The sequence below is a fragment of the Papio anubis genome, chromosome 3 (genome assembly GCF_008728515.1).
Source record: "Papio anubis isolate 15944 chromosome 3, Panubis1.0, whole genome shotgun sequence".
Taxonomy (NCBI): domain Eukaryota; kingdom Metazoa; phylum Chordata; class Mammalia; order Primates; family Cercopithecidae; genus Papio; species Papio anubis.
Window position 1 is genome coordinate 5,864,517 of NC_044978.1, and position 27,000 is coordinate 5,891,516.

Below are 27,000 nucleotides of genomic sequence, written 5' to 3' on the forward strand. Positions count from 1 at the left end.
GCCCCGGCGCGGGGGCAGAAACGCGGTCACCAACCAACCTGATGTCATGTAGCCCCGCGAAGCCTGGGGCGCGAAGGCCGCGGGGAAGCGCTTGTGCAGGCGGTAGTCCTTCTCGCTGCGGGACCTCATGCGGTCCGAGGCCCGGTCCGAGAAATCCGAGCTAGGCCAGGCTCGCCGCAAGGTTGTGCTCCGGGTCTTCTTCATGGTGGGGAGGGCGACCTGCCGCCCCGATCCTCGGGGCCTCAGCGCCGGGGCGCAGCGCGCTCCTTCATCCGTCTACGGCGGGCACGACCCGGGCGGACTCTGCGCACATTTTCCCAGCCCCTCCTCGTCGGCGTCTACACTGCCAGCGGCGGGTCCGGCCCTCCCCACGCCCCCCCACACCCCCACGGCGAAGGCTCCGATTTTACACACGTCCCACAATGCATTACACTTCATTTGCAATCCGCCCGGCTTATAGCTTCCAGATTCCTGGGGGGAAAGGCACGTTAGGAGGCTCCCCGGCCCGGAGGAGGCGGGGAGGGGGCGGGCGGGGTGGGGGCGCCGAGACTTGCAGCGTGAAGGCAATGGGAGCGCAGACAATGGCCCGATTCAGCGCAGGAGTGCTTGGCCAACTGGGAGCCACGGCACAAAAGACCCAAACAAATGAGGCAGCCGAGGCCTCCGGGGCTGACCCGGGATCGGCCGTGCGGGAGTCCGGAGGGGCGGCGGCAGGCCCTCCGCGCCGGGCGGCTCAGCGCGAGGCGTGGGGATGACAGTGTCCGAGTCGTGTCCCCGCGGGCCTATCAGCCGCACGGCCCGCAGTCCCTGGCGCTGGCTGGCTCTGCCTCCGCTGCAGTCCCCGGGAGGCAGTCTTCATCACAGAGGCTCGAGCCGGGGGCGCGTGTGCACAGGATCCGAGCAGGCTCTGCAGACAGCAGCTGCGGCGGGCGGGCTCCTGCGGAATCCAGGAAGAGCCCGCGTCGTCCCCGCGACTGCAGCGCCTCGTCAATCTTCCCCTTGCCGAGGTTCCGGGCGCTGTGCGTGCGTGCGCGCGGGTGGGTGGCTGGGTGGGTGCGCCGACACGCATGTGCCCCCTACACATGCATGCTCCTACTTACTGGCCGAGGCGGCGACGGAGCCATGGCTGCCAAGGACGCCGAGCCTGCGATCGACCCCCGCGCGGTGGCAGCGCTGCTCGGGCGCGAGCGCGCGGAACGGCTATTGAAGGGCAGGAAGCAGGACAGCCGCCCAGTCTCATGCTAATCACCAGGCTGCCTTAAGTTAGAGCGTGGTTCCCATCAGGCTTCTCATTTTCATGTAAAACACCCGGCGGCGGCGCAGGGACCTTGGCTGCTGCCCCAGGCTGGAGCCAGCGCTTGGATATTTACATATTTTTAGGATGGTCCCTCCCCCTCGGAGAGAGACAGCGAGCCAGCCTTCGTGGGAACGTGGAGATCTGCGGTGCCCTGCCTGGCCCACCTGCGCCAACCCCAACGGAAGCTAAAGCCAGAGGGAGGGGGCGCCACGGCGAGCTCCCCCACAACCGCACTCGCCGGGGCGCCAGGTCCACGCAGCCTGGAAGACGCAATGCAAGTGGCCTGCAGCGTTTCCTTTCTCCCTCTGGAGTCCCGGTGTAAGTCACCGCCAGCCGGCTACACTGCATTCAGGTCCACAGCTCTTTAGATGGCACGGCTCTGCACAGCTGTTTCTGGTCCAACAACCAATCGCTAAAGGACAACAATGCGCGCGGCGCGCGAGGGGAGGAGCGGCCAATGCGCCGCCCGGGCCGGGGCGATGGGCCCGGGACGCGGGCCCGGGACCCGGAGGTCACGCCGAGTTAAAGGCGCCCAGCCACGTTGCTGCTAACCCCAACCATGCTCTGCCACTGCCGTTCATTCAAAAACGGTTATCTCCTCGATTTGGGTTTCCAAAAATGCTTTGGTACAGTAAACAACGACAAAAATAAGCCTGATTTCCTTTTTCAGTGCTGCATTTTATTTGACTTGTTGATGCATTTTTTCATCTGTGACAATGCAACGTTCAAAATCATATTTATGCTGTTGTTTCATATTCACAGGTGCCAAGACGCAGAGACAGGGATGTTAAATCTTTATGGGGATATGCTTTTAACAGGCTGATATCGCAAAAACAAGCCAGTGGATTCTAGCTGCTTAGGATTCAGGAACTTCTAACACAATCCGTGCTATTCCAAGGCTTGAATTCTTTGAGGTGGGTAGCAAGGATCTTGAAGAACCAGGCAGAGCAGGATGGCGTTAAGCCACAGGCATTATAAAATCTAGAATTAGAGCTCCCCTCATTCAGATCTCAAGACCGCCTTCTATAACCTGTGGCCACTGTACTACCTCTTGGGATACCCAGGATAAATAAAGAAGTAATCAGTAAGTAGCCTACGGAATTTATATTTACAAAATCAAAATGTATTACTAGGCGGGGCGCAGTGGCTCACGTCTGTAATCCCAGCACTTTGGGAGGCCGAGGCGGGTGGATCACGAGGTCAGGAGATCGAGACCATCCTGGCTAACACGGTGAAACCCCGTCTCTACTAAATATACAAAAAATTAGCCGGGCGTAGTGGCGGGCGCCTGTAGTCCCAGCTACTCGGGAGGCTGAGGCAGGAGAATGGCGGGAACCCGGGAGGCGGAGCTTGCAGTGAGCCGAGATCGCGCCACTGCACTCCAGCCTGGGCGACAGAGCAAGACTCTGTCCCCGCCCCCCCAAAAAAATAAATGGATTACTGTCAACCAATTCACTAATGTTCTGTGTTTTTTTGTTTTTAATTAGGAAAGGATAGTCCCCCAAAAGGCATTTTTAGTTCAATGTCTTCCTGTAAGAGAACTGCTAAGAACAGAAAGATTACAAATTTAGAAATTATAGAAAGCTAGCTGTATAAAGCAGGGATCCCCAATTCCCAGGCCATGGACTGCTTGGATATTTACCTACCCCACGGATATTTATGGACCCCATGCAGCTTCTAGTCCCTGGCCCCTAAGGAACCAGGCAACACAGCAGGAGGTGGGCAGTGAAGCTTCATCTGTATTTACAACAGTTCTCCATTGCCTGCTGGCATTACTTCCTGAGCTCAGCCTCCTGTCAGATCAGCAGCCACATTAGATTCTCATAGGAGCACGAACCCTATTGTGAACCACGCTTGGAGGGATCTGGGTTGCATGCTCCTTATGAGAATCTAATGCCTGATGATCTGTCACTGTCTCCCATCACCTCCAGATGGGACTGCCTAGTTGCAGAAAAACAAGCTCAGGGCTCCCACTGATTCCACATGATGGTGAATTGTATACTTATTTCATTATATATTACAATCTAATAATAAAAGAAATAAAGCGCACAGTAAATTTAATACACTTGAATCATCCCAAAACCTTCTACCCTCCAACCCTACCCCCACCCCGGTCCAAGGAACAACTGTCTTCCACGAAACTGGTGCCCAATGTGAAAAAGGTTGGGGACCGCTGGTGTAAAGGATCATAAAGGTAATAATAAATTGTAGTAATGAATGTAGGATAACTGACATTTAGATATCTCAATTCAACAATTACTCAGTACCTCCCAAGAGCCAAAAGCGGTTATATGAATGATTATAATAGCTATGACTTAAGGCTAATGGTGACTGCTGTGGCAACTGTGATAGTCATTCATTCAGCAAACAATGACTGACTGTCTAGAATATGTGAGCCCTGGGATGGGTGCTAGGCACACAGAGCACCACACATGACCCTGCAGCAAACCATCTAGTAGGGAAGAGAAACAGTAGGCAAATAAACGCAGAAATTGTGCTAAGTTCTATGAAGAACAATAACCTCTCTAAGAAATGACAGTTGAGCTGAGACCTACAGTATGAGGAGCCACTCAAGCAGAGTGGGGGAGACGGGGTTACAGAAAGGGGGAGCAGTCTGTGTAAAGGCCCTGGGGTAGAAGGGATCTTGACTTCTGTTGGAGGAAGTGGAAAAAGGCCACTGTGGCTGAAATTGGAGCATAGTAAGAGGGAGGTTTGTGATGAGGTCATGGAAGGATGCAGAGCCAGATCATGCCGGGACTTGCAGCCCATGGTAAAGGTTTTATATTCTATTCCAAGTGCAGTGTGAACCGCTGAAGGGTTTGGATAAAAGAAGCAATGATATTTTTAGAATTTCTATACAGAAGAATAGGGAATCTGTTTGAAGGGAGAGATTGGCTAAGAATTTTCTGGAAGTAAGTTTGAATTGCACTTGATTAAACTGAGAAAATATTAATTGTTCATATGAAAGAAGGGAGGTGAGTTGATGGACATTTGGGGAGAAGAGCTACAGCTCTACTCAGCCACCTCCAAATGCAGACCTTGCAGAGGGGTGACATGATCCAGTGTTTGTGGCCAACTAGCCTGATGTAGAAGAATTAGGGGATACATAGGCTGAGTTAGCTGAATCGGATCAGATGGCAAAGTAGGTATGGGTGGTGAAGTAATTTATCCATCCAAATTGGGGACAATGCTGAATAGTGCTATGAAGGGAAGGCTTAAATCTAGCAAACAGCGTATTGTGAAACCAGTCCAATCTGAAGAAAATGGAGGTCCCTGTTACTATAGCCACTATTAAAATCAGACTCAGTCTGTCCATCTGTGTTATGGAAAGAGTCACTGTGGTCAGTTTCAGATCTCTAAACCGACCTCAGACAATCATGGATCTGAGTCATGAGTTGTCCATCAAGCAAGCTCAGTTTTGTAACCCAGTATTCAATATTAGGAAAGTTAGAATTAAATGATAAAGCAAATTGATTTTATAGCATCAGTATTCTTTAATCAGGCTTTTAAAATGTGTATATTTGGCATTTTCATATCAGACAGATTAGAGACACTAATTAGACAGATTCGCTTTGTGACTCTAATTCAAATGTATAATTGATTTTACACTTGTAATCTTAAATTGAAAGGTATACAAATTTTGACTTGAAATCCTTTTCATTTAAAACTTTAGTTTATTAGCTTTGCTATAGTTGAATGAAATGAGAGTTAGAGAATGTAAACTCCACGAGGATGAGGGACATTTTCTGTCTTATTCATTGTTGCTCATTGTTCTGTTTTGTTCAGAACTATATCCCCAATGGTTAGCAATGGTTGGCACATATTTGATGACTACTGAAGACCCAGTAGAGTACTGGGGAAAATTTGGGTTGAAGCCTTCCTAGTCAGATATATTAAGTACTTTTTAAAAATCAAGTATACCAAGTGTATGACATCAGAGACACAAGCCACAAAAGAAAAAAAAACCAGAAAAATTGACTTAATGAAATTTTTTAAATGTGTGCATCAGAAGACAGTCAACAGAGAAAAGACAATCCACAGAATGGGAGAAAATATTTACAAATCATATATCTGATAAGGGACTGATATCCAGAGTATGTAGAGAACTCCTAAATCTCAACAACAAAAAAACAAACAACTAGATTCAAAAGTGGACAAAGGACTTGAATAGAGATTTCTGTGAAGAACATATCCAAATGAGCAGTAAGCATATGAAAAGATAATCAGTATCAGTAATCATTAGAGAAATGCAAATCAAAACTACAATGAGATACCAACTCACACCCATTAGCATGGCTACTATCAAAAAAAAAAAAAAAAACAAAACCCAAAAACCAGAAAATAACAAACGTTGGCAATTATGTGGAGAAACTGGAACCCTTGTGCACTGTTGGTAGGCAAGCAAAACGGTACAGCCACTGTGGAAAACAGTATGGCAACTCCTCAAAAACTTAAAAATAGAATTACCATATGATCCAGCAATTCCACTTCTAGATATACCTGCAAATTGAAAGCAGGGACTCGAAGAGATATCTGGACCCTCCCTATATTCATAGCAACATTATTCACAATAGTTAAAACATGGGTGCAACCCAAGTACCCAATGAGGGATGAGTGGATAAGCAAAATGCAATATATACATATAATGGACTCTATTCAGCATTCTAAAGAAAGGAAATCCTGTCCAATGCTACAACAGGATGAACCTTGAAAACAGAATGCTAAGTGAAAGAAGTCAGTCACAGAAAGAAAAATACTGCATAATTCCACTTATATAAAGTTCTTAGAATAGTCAAAATGATAATGACACAAAGGAGAATGGTGGTTGCCAGGGGCTGGAGGAAAGGTGAAAAGAGGGGTTGTTGTTTGAGTTGTTGTTTAATTGGTAGAGAGTTTCCATTTTACAAAAGGAAAGGAATTATGGAGATAGATGGTGGTAATGGATACATAACGTTATGTATATATTTAACTTAACTGGACTATACACTTAAAAATGATTAAGATGGTAAATTTTATGTTATGTGTATTTTAACTCAATAAAAATAGTACTACATTTTAAAAATTAAATAAACCAAATTTATAGAGGCAATTTAAACGTTTAAGGGAATGTATTTAAAGATGTTTCTAAGTAGGGCTAATTGTTAAGAAAAGGGGATTTAGTGTTCCATTTGAGTTGATCAAATGTTTTTCAGAGGCCCCAAGAGTTACAGTTTTTATTTTTTACTTAAAAATGCAAAATTTACAAATAGAATAAATTGAATCTGAAACCTTAAGGAAATTTTGATTTTTCAATTTGCATCTCTAGTAAAGGAAAACTTGAAGTTTGAATTTTTAAACTTGTATCTCCAGTATATGGAACATTCATTAAAAACCTAAGCATCTGAACACAATCTTTCCTGTGGGTTGGAATCAACTTCTTCCAAACTCCTGTTAATGTTGATATTCTGACCTCCTCCCATGGATCACAAATGTTCTTAATGGCATCTAGAATGGTGAATCCTTTCCAGAAAGTTTCCAATTTATTGTACCCAGATCCATCAGAGGAATCATGATCTATGGCAGCTACAGCCTCATGAAAAGTATTTATTTCTTAAATAATAAGACTCGAAAATCAAAATTACTCCTTAATCCATGGGCTACTGCAAAATGAACATTGTGTTATCAGGCATGAAAACAGCATTAATCTCCCTTAACATCTCCATCAGAGCTCTTCAGTGACCACTGTCACTGAACTATATTGTCAATAAGCAGTAATACTTTAAAAGAAATCTTTTTTTCTGAGCAGCAGGTCTCAACAATGGGCTTAAAATATTCAGTAAACCATGTTGTAACCAGACGTGCTGTCATCCAGGCTTTGTTGTTCCATTTATAGAGCACAAGCAGAGCAGATTTAGCATTGTTCTTAAAGGTCTTCAGTTTTTTGGTATAGTAAATGAGCATCGGCTTCAACTTAAAGTCACCAGCTCCATGACCCCGAGTAAGAGAGTTAGCCTGTCCTTTGAAGGTCATATCATTGAAGGCAGACATTGACATCTCCTCTCGAAGTCTAAGATGGCCTCTCTTTCCAAAAGAAGACTGTCTGTCTACATTGAAAATACATCGTTTAGTGTAGTCACTTTCGCCAATGATCTATGCTATTTCTTCTAGATAACTTACTGCAACTTCTCCATCAGCACTTCCTGCTTCACCTTGCACTTCTATGTTATGGAGACAGCTCTTTTCCTTAAACCTCATGAGCCAACCTCTGCTAGCTTCAAACTTTCCTTCTGCAGTTTCCTCATTTCTCTCAGCCTTCAGAAAATTGAAGCTAGTTAGGGTCTTGCTCTGCATTCGACTTTGGCTAATCTAGGGAATGTTGTAGCTGGCTTGGTCTTCTGTCCAGACCACTCAAATCTTCTCCATACCAGCAATAAGTCTGTTTTGCTTTCTTATCATTTGTGTGTTCATTGGAGTAGCACTTCTAATTTCCTACAACTTTTCGTGGCATTCATAACTTGGCTGACTTTGGCGCAAGAGACCTAGCTTTTGGCCTGTCTCAGCTTTGGACATGCCTTCCTCACGAAGCCTAATCATTTCTAGCTTTTGGTTTAAAGTAAGAGACATGCAACTCTTCTTTCACTTGAACATGTAGAGGCCATTGCAGGGTTATTAGTTGGCCTAGTTTCAATACTGTTGTGTCTCAGGAAATAGGGGAGCCAGAGCAGAGGGAGAGAGAGGGGGGAATGGCCAGTCATTGGAAAGTCAGATCGCAAACAACGTTTATGGATCAAGTTTGCCATCTTATATGGGCACACTTTGTGGAGCCCCAAAAGAATTACAATAATACCATCAAAGATCAATAATTACAGATGACCATAACACATATAACACAAATGAACAAGTTTGAAATATTAAGAGAACTGCCACAATGTGACACAGAGACGTAATGTGAGTAAATGCTGTTGCAAAAATGGTGCCCGTAGACTTACTCACCACCAGATTGACATAAAACTTCAGTTTGTAAAAAATGCAACATCTGCAAAGTGGAATGAAGCAAAGAGCAATGAAACAAGGTGTGCCCATAAACACATTTTTCTTCTTGCTAATGTAGCTAACGATCTTACCACTGCCAAATCCACTCAGGACGTTGGTCCTTATTTGGTTTCATGCTTGCCACTGTTGCCCACTCTCTCCCTTTAAAACTCTTCCCTCCCTGTCATTTTCATTGTCACTGTCTACAGGCTCTCCTCCTTATCCATGGCACCTCTGCCCATTCAGTACTGGGTGTTCTCTGGATTCCACCCAATCACCCTTCTTGGCATTCAGAATTTCATCAGCTGAGTTCCTTCCAAAACATTCACTGCTTTATTTCAGCACTTGCAAGTGAATGATTTCCAGATACCTCTCACCAACCCAGGCCTCTCTCCTGGATCTCCAAATTCTTACTTCCTACTGTTAACTGAATCTCCTTTCTGAATGCTCCATGGACAATCAAACTCAAGCTGTTCATTACACAAAATGTATCATCCTTATGCCCAGTCTCCCAACCTCGGGGTCTTAGCATACATTTCCAGTCATGGCAAATGGGAGTCCCACTGTCCAGTCTCCCAGGGCAAGAACCTGGAAGTCATTCCCAACCACCTCCTCTCACTGCTCTCCCCACTTCAGCCCACACACATCGCTACACACCGTCCACTGCTATACTGTGTTTCCACGGCCTTCCCATCTCCTGAAGGCCCGAGCCAAGGCACCGGGGAAGGAGAGGGACGGCAGACACAGAGAATCAGTGTCATCTGCAAAAGATACAGAAAATGTGACATTAAAAAATCCAATGAAATGAGACTATGCTATAAATTTAAATATTAAAAATCAAAATAAGATATATGACAAAATATATGAAATCCTATGCCTAATATATTTGTTAAAATGCTTACTTCAAAATAAGCTTTTCAATTAAAAAATGGAACATGATAATCAGCAATTTGTTTCAATATTAAATAGTTTAAGGCAAAAATCAGACTGCATAATAATAAGATTATATGTTTCACTTTTTATGTTAACTAGCATGGAGAAGCCCCAATGTGAATGCAGTTGGAAATCATGAAAAATATTTAAGGATCTTTTCTTATAAGGTTGGACACTGACACTGAGCCAGCTGACTTCTGTTCAATAAACCGTATTACTTGAAACGAACCTCAGGATCTGTTTTTATTCTGCATATGCTGTGTATTTAGTAATACATCTAAATGTATTACTGCCATCTTCTTTGGGAAAATACCTATGAGGCTCTTTTATCAAGCTTTCAAACCTAAGCCTCTCCTCAAAACGGCTAAAATATTTTCAGCAAAATCAAAAAGAGTTCAGAATAAAGTTGCTCATTTAACTAAAAGAAACTAGCTCACCATGACCTCAGTGTCCAGCTCCTTAGCCCCGATTTGCAGTTCCCTTTTTAAAGCTATCTCATACTGAAACACTGTCTTTGCAAATTAGCATGCACAACAGCTACCTCTGCTCATCTAAAGAACCTAAGGTTATACCCACAAGACTTCAAGTAAGCAAAGCTAGCACCAAAATACGATCATCTACAAAGCCGGAAGCACCCAGGCATGCCCTCACGGAGAACAGGCTTCCTCTAGAAAGATGAAATGTTTCTCTGAAACCCAGATAAACAAATAACGGGCTTTCTCACATGAAAACCAAGAAGCTTCGGAATCAAACAAGAGTTGACTTGAGTCACCAAACCTCTACCTGTTGAGGAAATGGGTAGGAATTTAGTTGCCTGATTGACATGACTGACAACGTTAACAGTTCATGAAGTGAGTCTTTAGATTTTCCCTGTGCATCTCAGGCTTGCCCCAGGGAAACCGCAGTGGGTAACACATGCTTCCACTGCCAAGCTTCGATAGGCAGGGCAAGTCCTCTCCTGGACCACCCAAGACTCACCACAATGTCTTCGTGAACTTCATGCAGCTCATATTTGACTAACCCCCAAATCACAATATTGGTTGGTTCCTTGGATTATAGTGACTAGTACTAACATCGCTGTATTCAAAAAAGGTCAGCAAAAGTGTAACTCTGGACATTTATACAGTAAAATGCATAGTTTATCTTTATGTTGAACACCTCCGTAAAGTATTTTGTCACAATTAATCAGTGGATTTTTTGTGAAGTAGAAAAACTTTTCAAGGTTACTCCCCAACTCGTTACAAAATCGTGAAGATCAGACGAGCTGTAAATCCACTTAATAAGCACAGGTAAACTGCAGTAGGAAGAAATATACTAAACGGAAAAGATGGGGCTGGGTGATGGCTCACGCCGGCACTTTAGGAGGCCAAGGTGGGAGGATCACTTGAGCCCAGAAGTTTGAGAACAGCCTGAGCAACATAACAAGATCCCGTCTCTATGAAAAATAAAAAAATCATCCGGGTATGGTGGGGTGCACCTGTAGTCTCAGCTACTTGGGAGTCTGCACAGGAGGACTGCTTGAGCCTAGAAGATGGAGGCTGCAGTGAGCTATGATTGTGCCACTACGCTCCAATCTCAGCAACAGAGTGACACCTTATTTCTATAAAAAGATAAACAAGGAAAAGACGACACGGAGCCACACAGAATGGCCTGTGCCTGACGATACTCCCACACATCCTCCTGTAACTCGCTGCCTCCAGACACATTCACCCAGCGCTGGTCCTGGCATCAGTTTTTAAGACTTCATTTATTTTGTACTTTCTACCTAAAAGATCACTATAAACACCCAAGTTCTCGCATTTTCTCCTGCTGCCCCAGTGAATCATCAAGGGCCCTTGTTGCAATGTGCACCACACATGAAAGTATGCCCGGTCGTCAGCAAGGTCATTTCTCACTGCAGGCCTTAGGAGCTGCCCTGTTGCTGTAAGCTGGCTAGTACCTCCTTTGCCTCCTGGAAACTCTCATGTATCCCGCTTGCAGGATTCAAACCCAGGTCAGTTCTCTGAAAGACTTTCTATCTTCTCCTTGTCTTTGCCCTCGAATATCCCTGCAGATTTAGAGGCCCTTGTCCTGTTTATATAACAACAGGTGCCCTTCCTATTACCCTGCTGACCTCATTGTATTAATAATACAACATAATACCCTACAAAAATGTCTGTCTGCTTCCCTGGCTGTGCACAACTGAAGAGCATGGCTGCCTTGTTCATCCAACAAATGTTTATTGAGCACTTGCTAATGTGCTAATAATGATTCCAGGTACTGGACACAAAAATTCCAAAATAAAACAATAACATAGCGACAAAAACAAAATATTCTGTCATTAAGGAATCTGTCTCCTGAGGGCAGGAGACAACAGTAAACACATCAGTTAGTGAATTGTGTTGCATATAAAATAGTGATGAATGGAAGAAAATAATGCAGGAGAGGAAGATTGAGACTGAGCGTTAGCAATGTAAAATGGGGTGGCTAGGGCAGATTTCACTTTACAATCATTTTATGCCTAGTGCCTTTCAAAAAATAGGCCCTCAACAAAGTGTGCCACAATGTGCTCATTTTAGGCCCTCTTCAGTGCTATGGTTCCCAGCAGAGGGGCATCAAATGGCTGTGGACTCCGGATCATAAAGAAACAAATATTGTATCTACTTCATGTCCCTCATATCCATTTGTAGATAAGAATTCTATCTGAGGAAAAATAACGCCTTAAGTTCGCATAGGACTTGACAAAATAATGAGCCTTATGCATAACGCAGGCAAGGCAGGGGTTGCTATCATAAGAAAGGACGAAAAACTAAGGCTCAGAGATAGTCCGCGATTTGCCCACACAGCTTGAGGAACCAGCATTCTATTCTTGACATCCTAGTCCACGACTGTACTCTCCTGCCTCACTCCACTGCCTCCGTAATGCCTGGTGTGAGCAGTTACTGGATGTAGTGTTTTCTTATTGTTGTTTGTGTCATCCAAACGAAGTCCATATAAATCTTTGCATTGCTAGAATACCCCCACATTTTTAGGATGTCTTACTACATGGTTTTTATGAATATACGTGCATGTAAAATAGAGTACAAATGTATTCAGATGACTCAAATGACTTCGCCACAGTTCATTTATACAGATGGTGCAAGAGACTGAGAGAGTTAAATCCACAAACCTCCTTCACACTAATCAATCTTGAAAGTTTTCTTTTCTCAATTCTGTCTGCAGGTCACCACAGAGCTGCTTCCCAAGCCAATGAAAAACCACACTGTAACACAGATGGAGTTTAAAGGATGGATCCTTTTTCCAACATGTGGCTTCCTGTAATTTAAGGGAATGTTATACAGGAACAATTAAAATCATATATCAAAAAGGGAAGCAAAGCTCAAATAGTTTCCTGCTTTATCAAATTTCAATAATTGTAAAAAAAAAAAATAATAAACAAATAAAAAGGCCCCGTATATTTAAATCCCAGACTCTATTAAGAATAACTTTTTAACTCCAGCAAATTACAGGACTTTTATGTGATATCATTTAATAATTGCTAATAACATTTCTAATGCTAACATAGAATAAAAATACAGAGATGCTATTATTTAATAATTTCTTTAAGTTCATCGGAAAGATTTTTTAAATTTTTGCTTCAATATTTAGCAGTTTAAGTAGCTAGGCTTACGGGTAATAATCTTAAATCTTTCTATTATTTTTCATATGATATGTTAAAGGTGCTGTTTCAAGCATAGAGGATTAGCTATAACATAACTGTAGTTCACAGTAACTTCCATTAGAGTTACCATGTTAGTTATTATTCAATTAGGATATTTTTAATGTTTTTAATTTTTTCATTTTTTATTTTTTAGAGACAGAGTCTCACTCTGTTGACCAGGCTGGAGTGCAGTGGCATGATCACGGCTCACTGCAGCATTGACCTCTGGGCTCAAGCGATCCTCTTGCTTCAGCCTCCTGAGTAGCTGGGAATACAGGTGCACACCAGCAGGCCTGGCTAATTTTTGTATTTTTAGTAGTGATGGGGTTTCACCATGTTGCCCAAGCTGGTTTCAAATTCCTGGGCTCAAGGGATCTGCCTGACTCGGCCTCCCAGAGCCAACTACGATGTTTTTTAAAGTAAGAAGGATGCTACTAATTACACTAGAACAAAATGCTTACACTTGTACCCTTCCGGACAAACAGGGACACAGGGTCACCCTACTTTTTAGGGAAAGAAGGCTAGTTTTTCTTTTTAAGTTACAGTTTTGCTTTATAAGAGGAACAAATAAATTTAAGTGGGGAGACAAGAAAAGTCACCTGCAGGATCAGACTCTTTTATATGTAAAATAATAGTGTTCTTAGGTATCTCCACCTGCTCTTCTCTCACCTCGACTAGAACGGTGAAGACTCAAGATCTGTTGCAAGTGTTTCCAGTAACAAAAACATGAAGTCCAGCATCACTTGCATCACCCAGACTTTTCCTCCCACAGGTTTCTGAAGAGACCACCGGCTTTGCCCAGTCCACCAAGCTAAGATGCTGGCCGCGAAGGGAAGGGACAAGTGCCAGCACTGCACGTGGAGCATATTGCAGAACATAGACGAGGCTGTTAGGTCAGCTCACAGGCCACACTAGTCCCAGCCTACTGCAGGTTTCCACGTGATCACTTCTGTACTGCCGGGGAACCGCCACTTACCTGTGGCTGTGACGTCTCAGTAGAAACAAGGGGATGATATCCTAGAAATGGGATAAGGCCTGACCAGAATTAGAAACCATGAGAAAGAACCAGAAGGCAATAAAGTACAGACAGTGAGGGAGAGGGAAAAAAAAGAGAAAGTTGGACCCAGAGATATGGTGGGACACATTTTGTTCCAAAATCTCAGAGGCTGGTTTCCAAAGAGTATCTGATCTGGCTTTCCGGCCCTAGCTACTCTGTGCTGACACACCACGACGTCCCTGGAGACAAGCTTCCTACAGACTTTTCCAGAGCCATGATACATTTTTAAACCCAAACTACTTAAGTTTTAGGTGTCAGGGAATCCATTCATGTTTGGCTTGACAAAGCAATGTCTTCGCGAAGTCACAACCTGTATGCCAATGAGCAGATAACAGTTGCTCGTGTGGTATCTTAAAATCAGATTCTGGAACAAGTGAAAAAAAACTGCCTTGGAGGAGAGGTTAAGTATATCCTAAGTATGTATCAATTATGAGAAGAGTGTCCAGTTTGCTTTTCCATGTCACTACAGGCTGTTGTCCCACACCGCCACAACCTCCGCAACTAAGACATGCAGTTCAGCAGAAAGTGCTTTGATGCCCTTGTCAGCGTGCTCGCAAGAAGAGTGTGAATTGGCCGGGCGCGGTGGCTCACGCCTGTAATCCCAGCACTTTGGGAGGCCGAGGCGGGCGGATCACGAGGTCAGGAGATCGAGACCATCCTGGCTAACACGGTGAACCCCCATCTCATACAAAAAATGAGCCGGGCGTGGTGGCGGCGCCTGTAATCCCAGCTACTCGGGAGGCTGAGGCAGGAGAATGGCGGGAACCCGGGAGGCGGAGCTTGCAGTGAGCCGAGATCCCACCACTGCAGTCCGGCCTGGGCGACAGAGCAAGACTCTGGAAAAAGAAGAGGAAGAAGAAGAGGAAGAAGAAGGAGAAGGAGGAGGAGAAGGAGGAGGAGAAGGAGAAGGAGGAGAAGGAGGGGAAGAAGAAGAAGAGGAAGAAGAAGAAGAAGGAGAAGGAGAAGAACAAGAAGGAGAAGGAGAAGGAGAAGGAGAAGAAGAAGAAGAAGAAGAACAAGAAGAAGAACAAGAAGAACAAGAACAAGAACAAGAAGAAGAAGAAGAAGAAGAAGAAGAAGAAGAAGAAGAAGAAGAAGAAGAAGAGGAGGAGGAGGAGGAGGAGGAAGAGGAATAGGAAGAAGAAGGAGAAGAAGAGGAAGAAGAAGAAGAAGAGGAGGAGGAGGAAGAAGAAGAAGAAGAGGAGGAGGAGGAGGAGGAAGAGGAAGAAGAAGAGGAAGAGGAAGAGGAAGAAGAAGAAGAGGAGGAAGACGAGGAAGAGGAGGAAGAGGAAGAGGAAGAATAAGAAGAAGAGTGTGAATTACACCTGTGGAAGCAGGGCAAGGCTCCGGACGGTGCTGTGTGCAGCCACAGGGTTTCCCAAGGTGGCTCACAGGCCCAGCATGGGACACGAGGGGAGGGCGGCCCTGAGCCATCTCGGAGGGACACAGTTCTCTTGACTACCTTTTCAGAATTTTGCTGAGAGAAGGATTTGCTAAGACGAAACAAAGGTTTCACTAAAGCAGTATAGCTCAGGGGTTAAACATGAACGTTCTGGAATATCCCGGATAGTGTGTGAATCCCAGCACCTCTACTCCCAGTGTGGAGACCACGGGCCTGTCCCACTGACGCTCTTCTCAGTTCTTCCTCTGAAACACGGGGAAAACAAAAGCAACCATCTCTTCAAACACCTTAGACTAGTGCCTGGCAATTCATTAATGCTCAGTAAATATAGCTATTTCTAAACTAATAACACTGGTTCAGGGCTGAGCACACAGACAAATTCTTTTTTAAAAATTTTCACTTTATGGCCGGGCGCGGTGGCTCACGCCTGTAATCCCAGCACTTTGGGAGGCCAAGGCGGGTGGATGACAAGGTCAGGAGATTGAGACCATCCTGACTAACACAGTGAAACCCCGTCTCTACTAAAAATACAAAAACTAATCGGGCGAGGTGGCGGCGCCTGTAGTCCCAGCTACTCAGGAGGCTGAGGCAGGAGAATGGCGTGAACCCGGGAGGCGGAGCTTGCAGTGAGCTGAGATGGTGCCACTGCACTCCAGCCTGGGCTACAGAGCGAGACTCCCTCTCAAAAAAAAAAAATTTCACCTTATTTATTGACTATTTTTTTAAATGATGAATTCATCTGTTTTTCCATAGGCTTTTCAGGAACAGGTGGTCTGTGGCTACATAAGTAAGTTCTTTAGTGGTGATTTGTGAGATTTTGGTGCATCTGTCACCTGGGCAGTATACATTGAACCCAATTTTTGGCCTTTTATCCCTCACCCCCTTCCCACCCTTTCCCCCCAAGTCCCCAAAGTCCAATGTATCATTCTTATACCTTTACATCCTCCTGGCTTAGCTCCTATTTATGAGCGAGAACATACAACATTTGGTTTTCCATTCCTGAGTTACTTCACTTAAAATAATAGTCTCCAATCTTAACCAGGTTGCTGCAAATGCCATTAATTCATTCCTTTTTATGGATGAGTAGTATTCCATCATACACACACACACACCAGTTTCTTTATCCACTGGTTGATTGATGGGCATTTGGGCTGGTTCCATATTTTTGCAATTGCAAACTGTGAGCACACAGAGAAACTCTGACAGGGGGTTAACCCCCAGACAGCTCAAAAAGTTGTACCACATTGGATTATTATTATTTTTTTATTTTCAGAGACAGGGCCTTGCTCTGTTGCCCAGGCTAGAGTGCAGTGGTGGGCTCATGGCTCACTGCAGCCTTGACTACCTGGGCTCAAGCAATCCTCCCACCTAGCTGGGACTACAGGTGTACACCACAATGCCCAGCTAATTTTTAAAACTTTTTGTAGAGATGGGGTCTCCCTATATTACCCAGGCTGATCTCAAACTCCTGGCCTTGAGTGATCCTCTCACCTAGGCCTCCCAAAATGCTGGGACTACAGGTGTGAGCCACTGTAACCGGCCTTATTGAATAACAAGCTCTCTCTTTTTCTCTAATTCCATCTCTGCCTCTCTTCCTACTCTTTCCATGATTACCCTTCCAAGCATTCTTAACTTTTATAAAATCTAAAATTGATCACTATCTCCACCATTCTCCCAAACACCATGAAGACCTCAGACTGATTCAACTCTGTGCACAGACTGGCTCACAGGTTTGAGTTGCTCAGTATTTTATTTGCTTCCCACCCTTCTGTTCTCCATCATCTCTCCCTCCCTTCTTTCCTTCCTCCCTCCCTCCCTTCCTCCCCCTCTCATTCCCTCCCTCCCTCCTTTTCCTGTCCCTCTTTCTTCTGTTGTTCTTTTTTTGTTGTTTTTTTTTTTTTTTGAGACAGAGTCTCACTCTGTCGTCCAGGCTGGAGTGCAGTGGTGCAACCTCGGCTCACTGCAGCCTCCACCTCCTGGCTTCAAGCAATTCTCCTGCCTCAGCCTCCCAGGTAGCTGGGACTACAGGTGCACGCTGCCACACCTGGCTAATTTTTGTATTTTTAGTAGAGATGGGATTTCACCATGTTGGCCAGGATGGTCTGGATCTCCTGACCTCGTGATCTGCCTGCCTCGGCCTCCCAAAGGGCTGGGATTACAGGCATGAGCCACTGTACCCGGCCCTATTGCTGTTTTAAATAGTCAGACCTTGTTGAGTTTACCTGAGTTACAGGTTTCCTTGTTCAGTATGAGCTGGCCAGTTCCCTCAGGTCTGAGTTGCTAGCTTAATGGTATGGGAAGGTGGAAGGAGCTAGATCTGTATTTTATGAGACTGAAGAGCCAAGAAATACTATGTAATATTTCAGCTGGAAATTAATTTTTTTCAAACGTAGAAGCTTCTCAGGCTGTACAGTCTGCCATATTGTGGGAAATAGAAGCACGTAGCTTGCTTTTTCTTGTGTGGTCTCTAAACAGCAGTAATCCCTTAACAATTAATTATGAAATCTATCTTTTCATCAAAAGAAGAAAAAACACAAAGTATTACCACAGAGAGAACAAAGCTTTCCAGCCATCCTTGAATATTGTCTCTCTCTCTCTCCATATATACATGGAAAGGAGGCAGGCGTAGAAAGAGGGGAGGTGGCCTGCTGTGCCTGGCCTCAGACTCAGGCCTGCCATGCCCCAGCAGACCCCACTCAAGTCCCTGGCCAGGCCCTTTCAGGGCTGGCCCCTCTGACTCTAAGTTGCTGCAGAAGGGAAGGCCTCCTTCACCGAGGCTCAGGTCCATCAAACTTCGCTAACTTCATGCTTCTGTTTTGACTGTCTGTTTGTTGAAGGTGATTGTACAGGTTTGCAAGGGCTGCTGTAACAAAACACCACACGCTGGCAGCTTACACAGCAGAAACTGTCTTACAGTTCTGGGGACCAGAAGTCTGTGATCACGGTTAACAGCAGGACTGTTTCCTCCGGGGGTGCTGTGGGAAAAGCCGGCCCCGTGCCCTGCCCCTGGCCTCTGGGGCACGCTGGTGACCTCTGGCGTTCCTTGGTTCCTGCATGATCGCCCCTGTCTGTGCATTCTCCCTGTGTGCCTGTGTGTGTCCCAGTTTCCCCTTTTCATAAGGACACCAGTCATGTTGGATGAGGGCCCACCCTACTCCAGTACAACCTCCTCTTAACTAATTACATCGCCAACTACCCTATTTCCAAATAAGGTCCTATTTGGAGCTATTGCTGGTTAGGACTTCAACATATGAATCTGTGAGAGATGCAATTCAACCCTGATCAGTGTTCTTGAGGACAATCCTTTAACTCCCTCGGGCTCATAAACCAAAGCCGAATTCATTAAGGAAAAAAAAATAAACCGAGCAAAAGACGGTCCAATAATGCATCGAGAACATCTTTGGCAGTTCATCAAAGCAAAACTTCCCTTTTGGGTAACTGTGTTTTCCTGACACAGGAAGAAGCCAGCCTGTTTTCTGTGCTCCAGAGAAAGGCAGCATGTACCCCCTTCCCCAGCACAGAGCCAAATCAGCCCAGGGAACAAGCGGTAAGTCAGCATCATTGCGGGTTTGAGCACCATCCAGAAGCATGAAGTGGGGGAAAGGGGTGGGGAAAAGGTAGCACTTGAGATGTTTAATGCTCATTAACAGGAGCAAGAGTCTGTCTCATTCCTGTGCAGACTGTGCAAACCTCTGGCTTCTGCTTTGCCAAGCCCCAGGGCCCAGAAATAAGCAAGTCAGAATAAGAAGTAACCACGGGATTGGCAAGCAGCAGGCAAGAGAATTAATCCAGGTCCCAATTAGGCGGTGCTGCCTCAGTACCAGCCTCGAGCCCTCACTTGCAAAGGCCTCCTCCTCCAGCTCCTTCAAGGTCAGGAGGAAACAGGACATGGGCTCATGGTACCTGGGATCCAGGAGGCATGCCAGAGAGGTAGAGAGTACAGAATGCAGAGCCAGCCTGCCTAGGTAAAATGCACTGGCCACTGGCTAGCTGTGTGATCATCCCTGGGCCTCAGTTTCCCCAGCTGTAAAATGGGAAAAATAATAGAACTCTCAAGGCTGCTGTGAGGCTTGAATAAGTGAATCCATGTGAACTGCTTGGAACAATGCCTGGTGAACAGTAAGCATTATAAATGTTAACTACTGTTAGTAATGCTTAGGGGAAGGGTCTAAGTAAGGGGTTCTTGCTCAGAGCTTTGAACCTTCATCCTTTGAAACATGAAGTTGTCTCAGGGGAATGAAAGACAACTGAAGGTCTCTAACACTACTTTTTCCTCCTGGTAGGGTAGAAAGATACACACAGGCCTAAGACATTTGCCTACCATTCTACAGTATTAAAAAGAGCATCAGGGCCAGGCGCAGTGGCTCACGCCTGTAATCCCAACACTTTGGGAGGCCAAGGCAGGAGGATCGCTTGAAGCTAAGAGCCTGAGACCAACCTAGGCAACAAAGTTGATACCCTGTCTCTACCAAAAAAAAAAAAAAAAAAATTAGCTGGGCATGGTGGTGTACACTTATAGTCCCAGCTACTCAGGGGGCTGAAGCATGAGGATAGCTTGAGCCCAGGAGTTCAAGGCTACAGTGAGGTATGATTGCACCACTGCACTCCAACCTGAGAACAAAGCAAGACTGTCTCAAAATGAAACAAAATAATACACTTTTTGACAGCATCAGCTTTGGAGCATGGATGTAAGTCCTGGATCTAGCACTTATTAGATGCATAACCTTGAGCAAAGTCCAAAATCTCTGCTAAGGCTTTATTCCCTCCAAGGCAAAATGGGAAAAATAGCTCTCTCCTAATGTTGTGTGAAGAGTAAATAAGAGCGTGCACGCAGGGTGCTCAGCGGGGTGTCTGCTAACGATGTGTAAGTGTCCCTCATTAGTAGGAATACCTCTGATCCTAAAGGGGAAAGGCCTCCAGTAGCTCACACAGCACCTTTCGGACAATTAGGGGAAATAAAGAGTTTCCTTTCTAAGGAAACATTACTCCATCTCTCCAAATACTATAATCTCTCCAAATACTAAATCACTAAATTTATAACGGCCTAAATTGATGGTGTCTCTGACAAATGGTTGTCCTCTTAGCTACGACATCCCTGTGCAAGGAAGAAGTACATAACTATTTTCTTTTTTCTTTTTTCTTTTTTTTTGAGGTGAAGTCTCACTCTTATTGCCCAGGCTGGAGTGCAATGGCACAATCTTGGCTCACTGCAACCTCCATCTCCCAGGTTCAAGTGATTCTCCTGCCTCAGCCTCCCCAGTATCTGGGACTACAGGCATGTGTCACTACGCCAGGCTAATTTTTTTTTTTTTTTTTTTTTTTGAATTTTTAGGAGAGACAGGGTTTCACCATTTTGGCCAGGTTGGTCTCAAACTCCTGACCGCAGGTAATCCTCCTGCTTCAGCCTCCCAAAGTGCTGGGATTACAGGCATGAGCCACGGTGCCCAGCCAGAAGTACATAACTTTATGCAGCAGCACTGAGTTGATCCACCATGAGAAAGAATCTCAAGATGGACAGGAACACAGCCTTCAAGAATCTGGCATTATTCTTTGTGTGTACGAGGTATTGAATGCACATCTGTGGGAGGGAGGATGAGAAAAAAGATGGTGGAGTGGGGTTATCTTTAAGGATTGCTTGCTCTATGTTCAACTAATGAGACGTCTGTGCTTGGGGAACGGTTGTTCAAAAAGAAAAATGGTATTGCGGAGAAAGATGCTTAAAAGAAAAAGACTTGGTCTTTTTCTTACCACACTACTTACCCCACTACTGCTTGCATCTTACCCCACTACTACTTGCTTAATTCCAGTCCAGCTGCCTTTCATTCTGCACCTGGGCAGTGCTGGAACAGAGTGCCAAGAGCTGCAGACACATGGTTACTGCTCAAACAGTAGCTTTTTTCCCCTTTCTCTTGTGTCCCTAAGTGTCCTCAATGGACTCACAGACATGCAGGCAGAATTTCTTCTCAGTCTGTATTACTGAAAAATCCAGGTAGTCCCCTGCTTAGAAACATTCGATTGTCAAATCATCTCTTAGGCACAAGGCCCTTCTCCAAGAAGGCCTTTCCTTATTCCCATCCTTTCAGTTGTGCAACCCTAGTGACCCTGATCTTGCATCTGCCTACACCATCCAACAACCATCCGAACCTTCACCCTCTGGAGGACCCTTCTCAGAGCCCTGTGTCCACTGTGTTATGTGGGCCTCCATCTCTGCAGACTCATGGGCTGGGGCCAGGAAAGGGTTCCCTCCCTCAACCAACAGTTTCAGGCAATGAGATGCATGTTGACATTGGAACTCTTATTTTTCCATGCAAACAATGTTATAAAGGGGACTAAGGTCCTCCACTGGTTTTGGGAATTTGGCTATTGGTCAATTGTCATCAACGAACTTAAAAAAAAAAAAAATCAAAGAGGAGGTCCTGCAAAGCCCATAGTCAGAGCATTAAACACCAGTGTTTTTAAGGAGCAGGACCTTGGATGAATGGACTATCGGTGAGGGGAGATACAGAAACTCTACTCATCCATCAGGCTGGACGTCCACATTGTTTAGCTTCCAGAAGCTGGAGCGTTTCCTCTTTCTTCCTCAGCACCACTAACAAAGCAAATACGAGGCAGCCGGCAGCCGGCACAGCCTCCACCGACGGAGGGGCCTCATTTGTCTCGCTGCACAGAACCAGAATCATCATCACTCAAATATGGCAAGGAGGCCACAGGCAGGAGGCAGTGACCATGAAACGCAGGCCTTTGGACATCTGGGTGTTCAGCCCTACAAAACAGCTGTTCCCACTCTCAGACTGATCAGTGACATAAGTCCTCTGTCTCTCTGTGGCTCTCTCTATATTTGTTCTGAAACACTTGTCCTTCTTGGACCAGCCAAAGCCAATGGCAGAGAGAAAGGGTAAAACAAATACACACCAACAACAAACAGTATGAAAGGTGAAGAAAAAAGGAGTTTCTCCAAATTCTGAAAGGTGGTTGGGAAGTGGCGGGCGACTATGACTGTGATGGGGGAGTAGGAGGAAACATTTTAAGCAAGTCACAAGGTGCGTCTGCAGCCCGAAATACCAGAGGACATGGGTTTTTATTATGCCCTGGAAGTCAGTCTGACCTAGATAGAGCAAGCCTTAAACTAGTTTCAGCTCACACGTCTCTGCACCGTTAGGTTTGGGATGTGTGACGACAGGGACACGACGCCCAGGCACACAGCTGTACTTGGCCGGTTTGTTTCCTTCCTTTCTCCCAGCTGGCTCGTTCACCAGGGTTTACTTTCATGACCGCTGCTCTCAGGAAAATCCTGCTTCTGGATTCTCACTGCCAGGACCCCACTCTCCCTAATGTTTCTCTAAGGCAGACAATCTGGTTTCGGCCGGCTTGACAAACTTGTAGCTTTCTCATCACAACAGACAAGCAATGAGGACATTTCTGTTTTGTACCCTATATTCTGCAACACAAAATGTCATGCCAACCTAAACGTATGAATGGGATGGGATATTCATTCAATGTCATGCCAACCTAAACGTATGAATGGGATGGGATATTCATTCAACACCTGCTTGTGGCTTCTATCACTAAAGAACCGTAAAAGGAGAAGCCGAAGAAATGAGAAATGCCTTCACAAAAGGATCCCACAAAAGGATAAACCTGTCTCCCCTAAAATGCTTCCCTGGAATATAGTTAGTAGTGAATGGGACATATATCTAACCATAAATTATTTTATTTTTTCTTCTTTTTAAAATAGAGACAGGGTCTCACCATATTGCCCAAGCTGGTCACGAACTCCTGAGCTCAAGCGATCCACCCGCCTCAGCCTCCCAAACCAATAAAATATTTTCTATCTCGTGCTACTAAATTGGACCCTAGGAGCTCAAGGTATTCACATCTGCTCTCTCTCTCTCACACACACACACACACACAAAAGAGAGACAACCCACAAAGATGACCCAGTCTTTCTCCTTTTCTGTGGTAAAAAGTTTCTTTAATATACTAATACTCAAATGACTTAAAGGGATATAAAAAGAACAGCTGCAGTGCCTTGGAAAAGCATCATGTTAAAATTGACTAGTTTTGGGCCAGGTGCAGTGGCTCGCGCCTGTAATCCCAACACTTTGGGAGGCCGGGGGGGCGGGTCACCTGAGGTCAGAAGTTCAAGACCAGCCTGGCCAACATGGTGAAACCACATCTCTACTAAAAATATAAAAAATTAGCCGGGCGTGGTGGCAGATGCCTGTAATCCCAGCTACTCAGGAGGCTGAGGGAGGGAGAATCGCTTGAACCCGGGAGGCGGAGGCTGCAGTGAGATGAGATCGCACCACTGCACTCTAGCCTGGGTGATAGAGCAAGACTCGATCTCAAAAAAATAAAATAAAATAAAATTTACTAGTTTGGGTGGAAAAGAGAAAACACTCCCAAATTAAATGACTGTCTAGTAAATTCCTCATTAATTGTAAAGTCATGTCACATTTCATCAGTGATATTGAAGAAGTTCTTTATGGCACCTCTCCTCATTCCATTCACCTAAAACACCCACCATTCTTAACAGTTTGTTTCCTCTTCGAAAGGGAAAACATATTTGAAAATAAAATGACTATATAATATTTATAACAGGTCAAACAGAACAACTATGGGGTATTTAATAACACTATGGAATTACTGCTAATTTGCTTAGGTTAGTAATAGTATTGTAGCTATTTTTCAAGGGTCTTTATCTTTTAGAGATGCATACTGAAATATTTACGGATGAATTAATATGATGTCTAGGTTTGCTTCAAAATAATTGGGGGGAGGAGGGAGTAGATGGGGATATAACTGAAACATGATGGCATTGCTGAAGCCGGATATTGGGTTTGTTTTTGTATTCTCTCTACTTTTGTGTATTTTAGAAATTGTACATGATAAAAAGGAAAACAAAAGCAACAGTTATATAAAATGGTCTAAATTTTAAATCTCCAACAATAACATTTAGCATTTCTTGGAAATTTTTCCACTGAGAGTCTGGACAGAGGTAAAGAATATCATTAAATCCTGTTCAGAAGTAAGCTACCAAAAACACTGGTACAAGACGTGGGAAATTGCAGTTCTAGCCCCGGCTTTGCCACTGTCTAGCTTTGCGACCTTACGCCTGTCTCTTAACCTCTGTGGGCTTCATTACTTCATTTATATAAAACCAGTGCGTCAGACCAGAAGTATTCTAAGGTCTCTTCCAGCTATAAGAGTCAATGAAATATGAAGCCCACTTAAAAGGAAGAAGCAAAAGTGTAGCCCAGGCATAGTAAATCCTAACAGCTGCTACAACTCTATAGCATTTGGTCAACTACAGAAACCGATCATTCAAACTAAATGTTGGGAGAAAGATATTCATCTGACATTGACCAAAAGCTTGGCTTTGTTCCACTTTATGCAGCCAAAGGTAGACTCAAAATTGGGATAGAATGAAGTGATAGAAGTTAATTTAATTAGGTTTCACTGAACTCTTGCAATATTCCAGATTAACCGACCCACTGGGAAATGAGAAGGAGTTTTATGTCTGGGAAATGCCCTGTTTTTTCTTTTATAATTGCTTTAAAAAGTGGGAACCTTGCACTCAGGAACCCATAAAGATCAATGTGTATTCAGAGTAAAGGGCCAATTAACAGAAAATTCCACATACAGAAAAACAGGGAAGGGTCTAACTGGGATCAAGGGAATGGCATTTTATCTCAGGGATTCAGTTTCCCAAATTCTATTTAGGGAGTCCTTGTAAAAAGAGAACACGCTGGAATCTGTTTTCGGACAAACATTTCTGCTGTGATTTTCCAGAACAGTGAGCTGGGTATCAATGTACAGTAGACCTGAAGTCCTGGTATCTGTCACTTACTCATACTTCTCACATAGCCAGGCTGGCCACAGCGCATATTTCAGAGTGGTGCCTTGGCTGGGGTCCTCATTACATGTAATTAATTCAGTTCTAGTTCAGCTCAAGTTCAAACCAGTTGAAATAAGTTACTTTTAAAGTTGTTGGTTCAAATTAAGTTCCACTTCTAAAATGGAGAATACCCAAAGATGTTTGATCTATAATAATTCTGTTCACTATCTGTCAGCCTTCCAAAGCTACATAGATGACAGCACGCATGCCACAAAGAGAATGAAATCAGATGAAAAGTCTATTCCATGCTATGAAATCGGCTTGAGTGAGGATGAGAATAACACAATTAAACATAGAAAAATTACTCTTTCTGTGCATTTCTGCCTCTGTTTAATCACCTTAAACAGAGATTTCAATATTTTTATGAGGTTTTTCTATGCCCCACTGCGTAATAATTCATGTTGAATTCTAGTTCTCAGAAGAAATTCCATTTAGTTATTTAACAAATATATAAGAGCTTAAAACGTGAGGCAGTGATGTCCTTTCAATTCACTGACAAAGCGTTTTCTTTTTTTTTTTTTTTTTTTTTTTTTTTGAGACTGAGTTTCGCATTGTCGCCAGGCTGAAGTGCAGTGGTGCGATCTCGGCTCACTGCAACCTCCGCCTCCCAGGTTCAAGCGATTCTCCTGCCTCAGCCTCTGGAGTAGCTGGGACTACAGGCACGCCACCACATCCGACTAATTTTTTTTGGTATTTTTAGTAGAGATGGAGTTTCACCATGTTGGCCCGGATGGTCTGGAACTCCTGGCCTCGGGATCTGCCTGCCTCGGCCTCCCAAAGTGCTGGAATTATAGGCGTGAGCCACTGCGCCCGGCCAGCCTTTTATTGTTCTCCACGACTGGGCCTCAGGTTTCCTCACCTCTTGATGGTGAGGCTGTCCCTCTTTCCCGGACAATCTATGAGCTTGTGGGTAACTTCAGTCTCCCTTGAGGAACTCAGAAAAGGCAATTTACTTCAGTCTCATTGAAGGCAGAAAGGTTCTTGAAGAGACCTGTACCACCCCACAGCTCTGCTGATTACATTTAGCGAATGTTTTCACTCTTCTTTCCACAGCCAATGAGACAGACGTTAACAGCTACACACAATGGTCTAAATTTTAACTCTCCAAAAATCACGTGTATTTCTTGAAAAAATTCCTCTGTAGGGTCTGTACACAGGTGAAAAAAAATCCAATTCAGAACTAAGTTATCAAACAGGCAAAATTATTACCCCACAATGTTCTTTTTCTGTCCAAGGTAAAATGCTAAAATTTCACATTGGTCGTTCGAATTTTTAAATGAGAGGAAAACATCTAACAGAGATATTGTCAAGGCTTTCTGCTGTCTCTTTCACAAACTTTTCTGGCTCCATCCTTTTCTCTTCATCTCTCATTTTATCGGACAAAGGCCCCAAGTTAATTCTAACCTAAACATTTTAGTGCCATCTTTTCTGTTCTCCTAGTCTCCAAACATACTTTTTCTGGACATACTGAATGTAGATGACAAAATTATCTTTATCTCCGATCTGGCTGTGACATTCTCTTCTTAAAATCCTAACGGTAGCTCTCAATCAATTGCTCTGCAAAATTAGCACCATGTTTTTCTCCTCCACGAAAAGACTTTTAGCTTGTTGGATCAGGTGGTTGGTTTGTTGACTGGTTTAGGCCTGGATACTTTAGAATCAAATTGTCTGATAACTGAAAAAGAAGACTTTTAAATCTGAAGATTTTTAAATCCATCTGCTC

The 27,000-nt window shown here is 44.3% G+C and overlaps 1 protein-coding gene across 5 annotated transcripts in view; it reads right to left on the minus strand.

Moving 5' to 3' along the window:
• The window catches only part of STOX2 (storkhead box 2), a 233,793-nt gene that overhangs the window by 116,048 nt on the left and 90,745 nt on the right, over positions 1–27,000 (minus strand). The window contains exon 1 of one of the 5 annotated variants that reach the window (XM_003899401.5): positions 39–1,643. The exons of the other annotated variants lie outside the window; for them this stretch is intronic. Within the exon in view, the coding sequence (XP_003899450.3) occupies positions 39–204 (166 nt within the window). The 5' untranslated portion in view covers positions 205–1,643. Of the gene's footprint in view, positions 1–38; positions 1,644–27,000 lie in introns of those variants that run through there. 5 annotated transcript variants of the gene reach the window in all.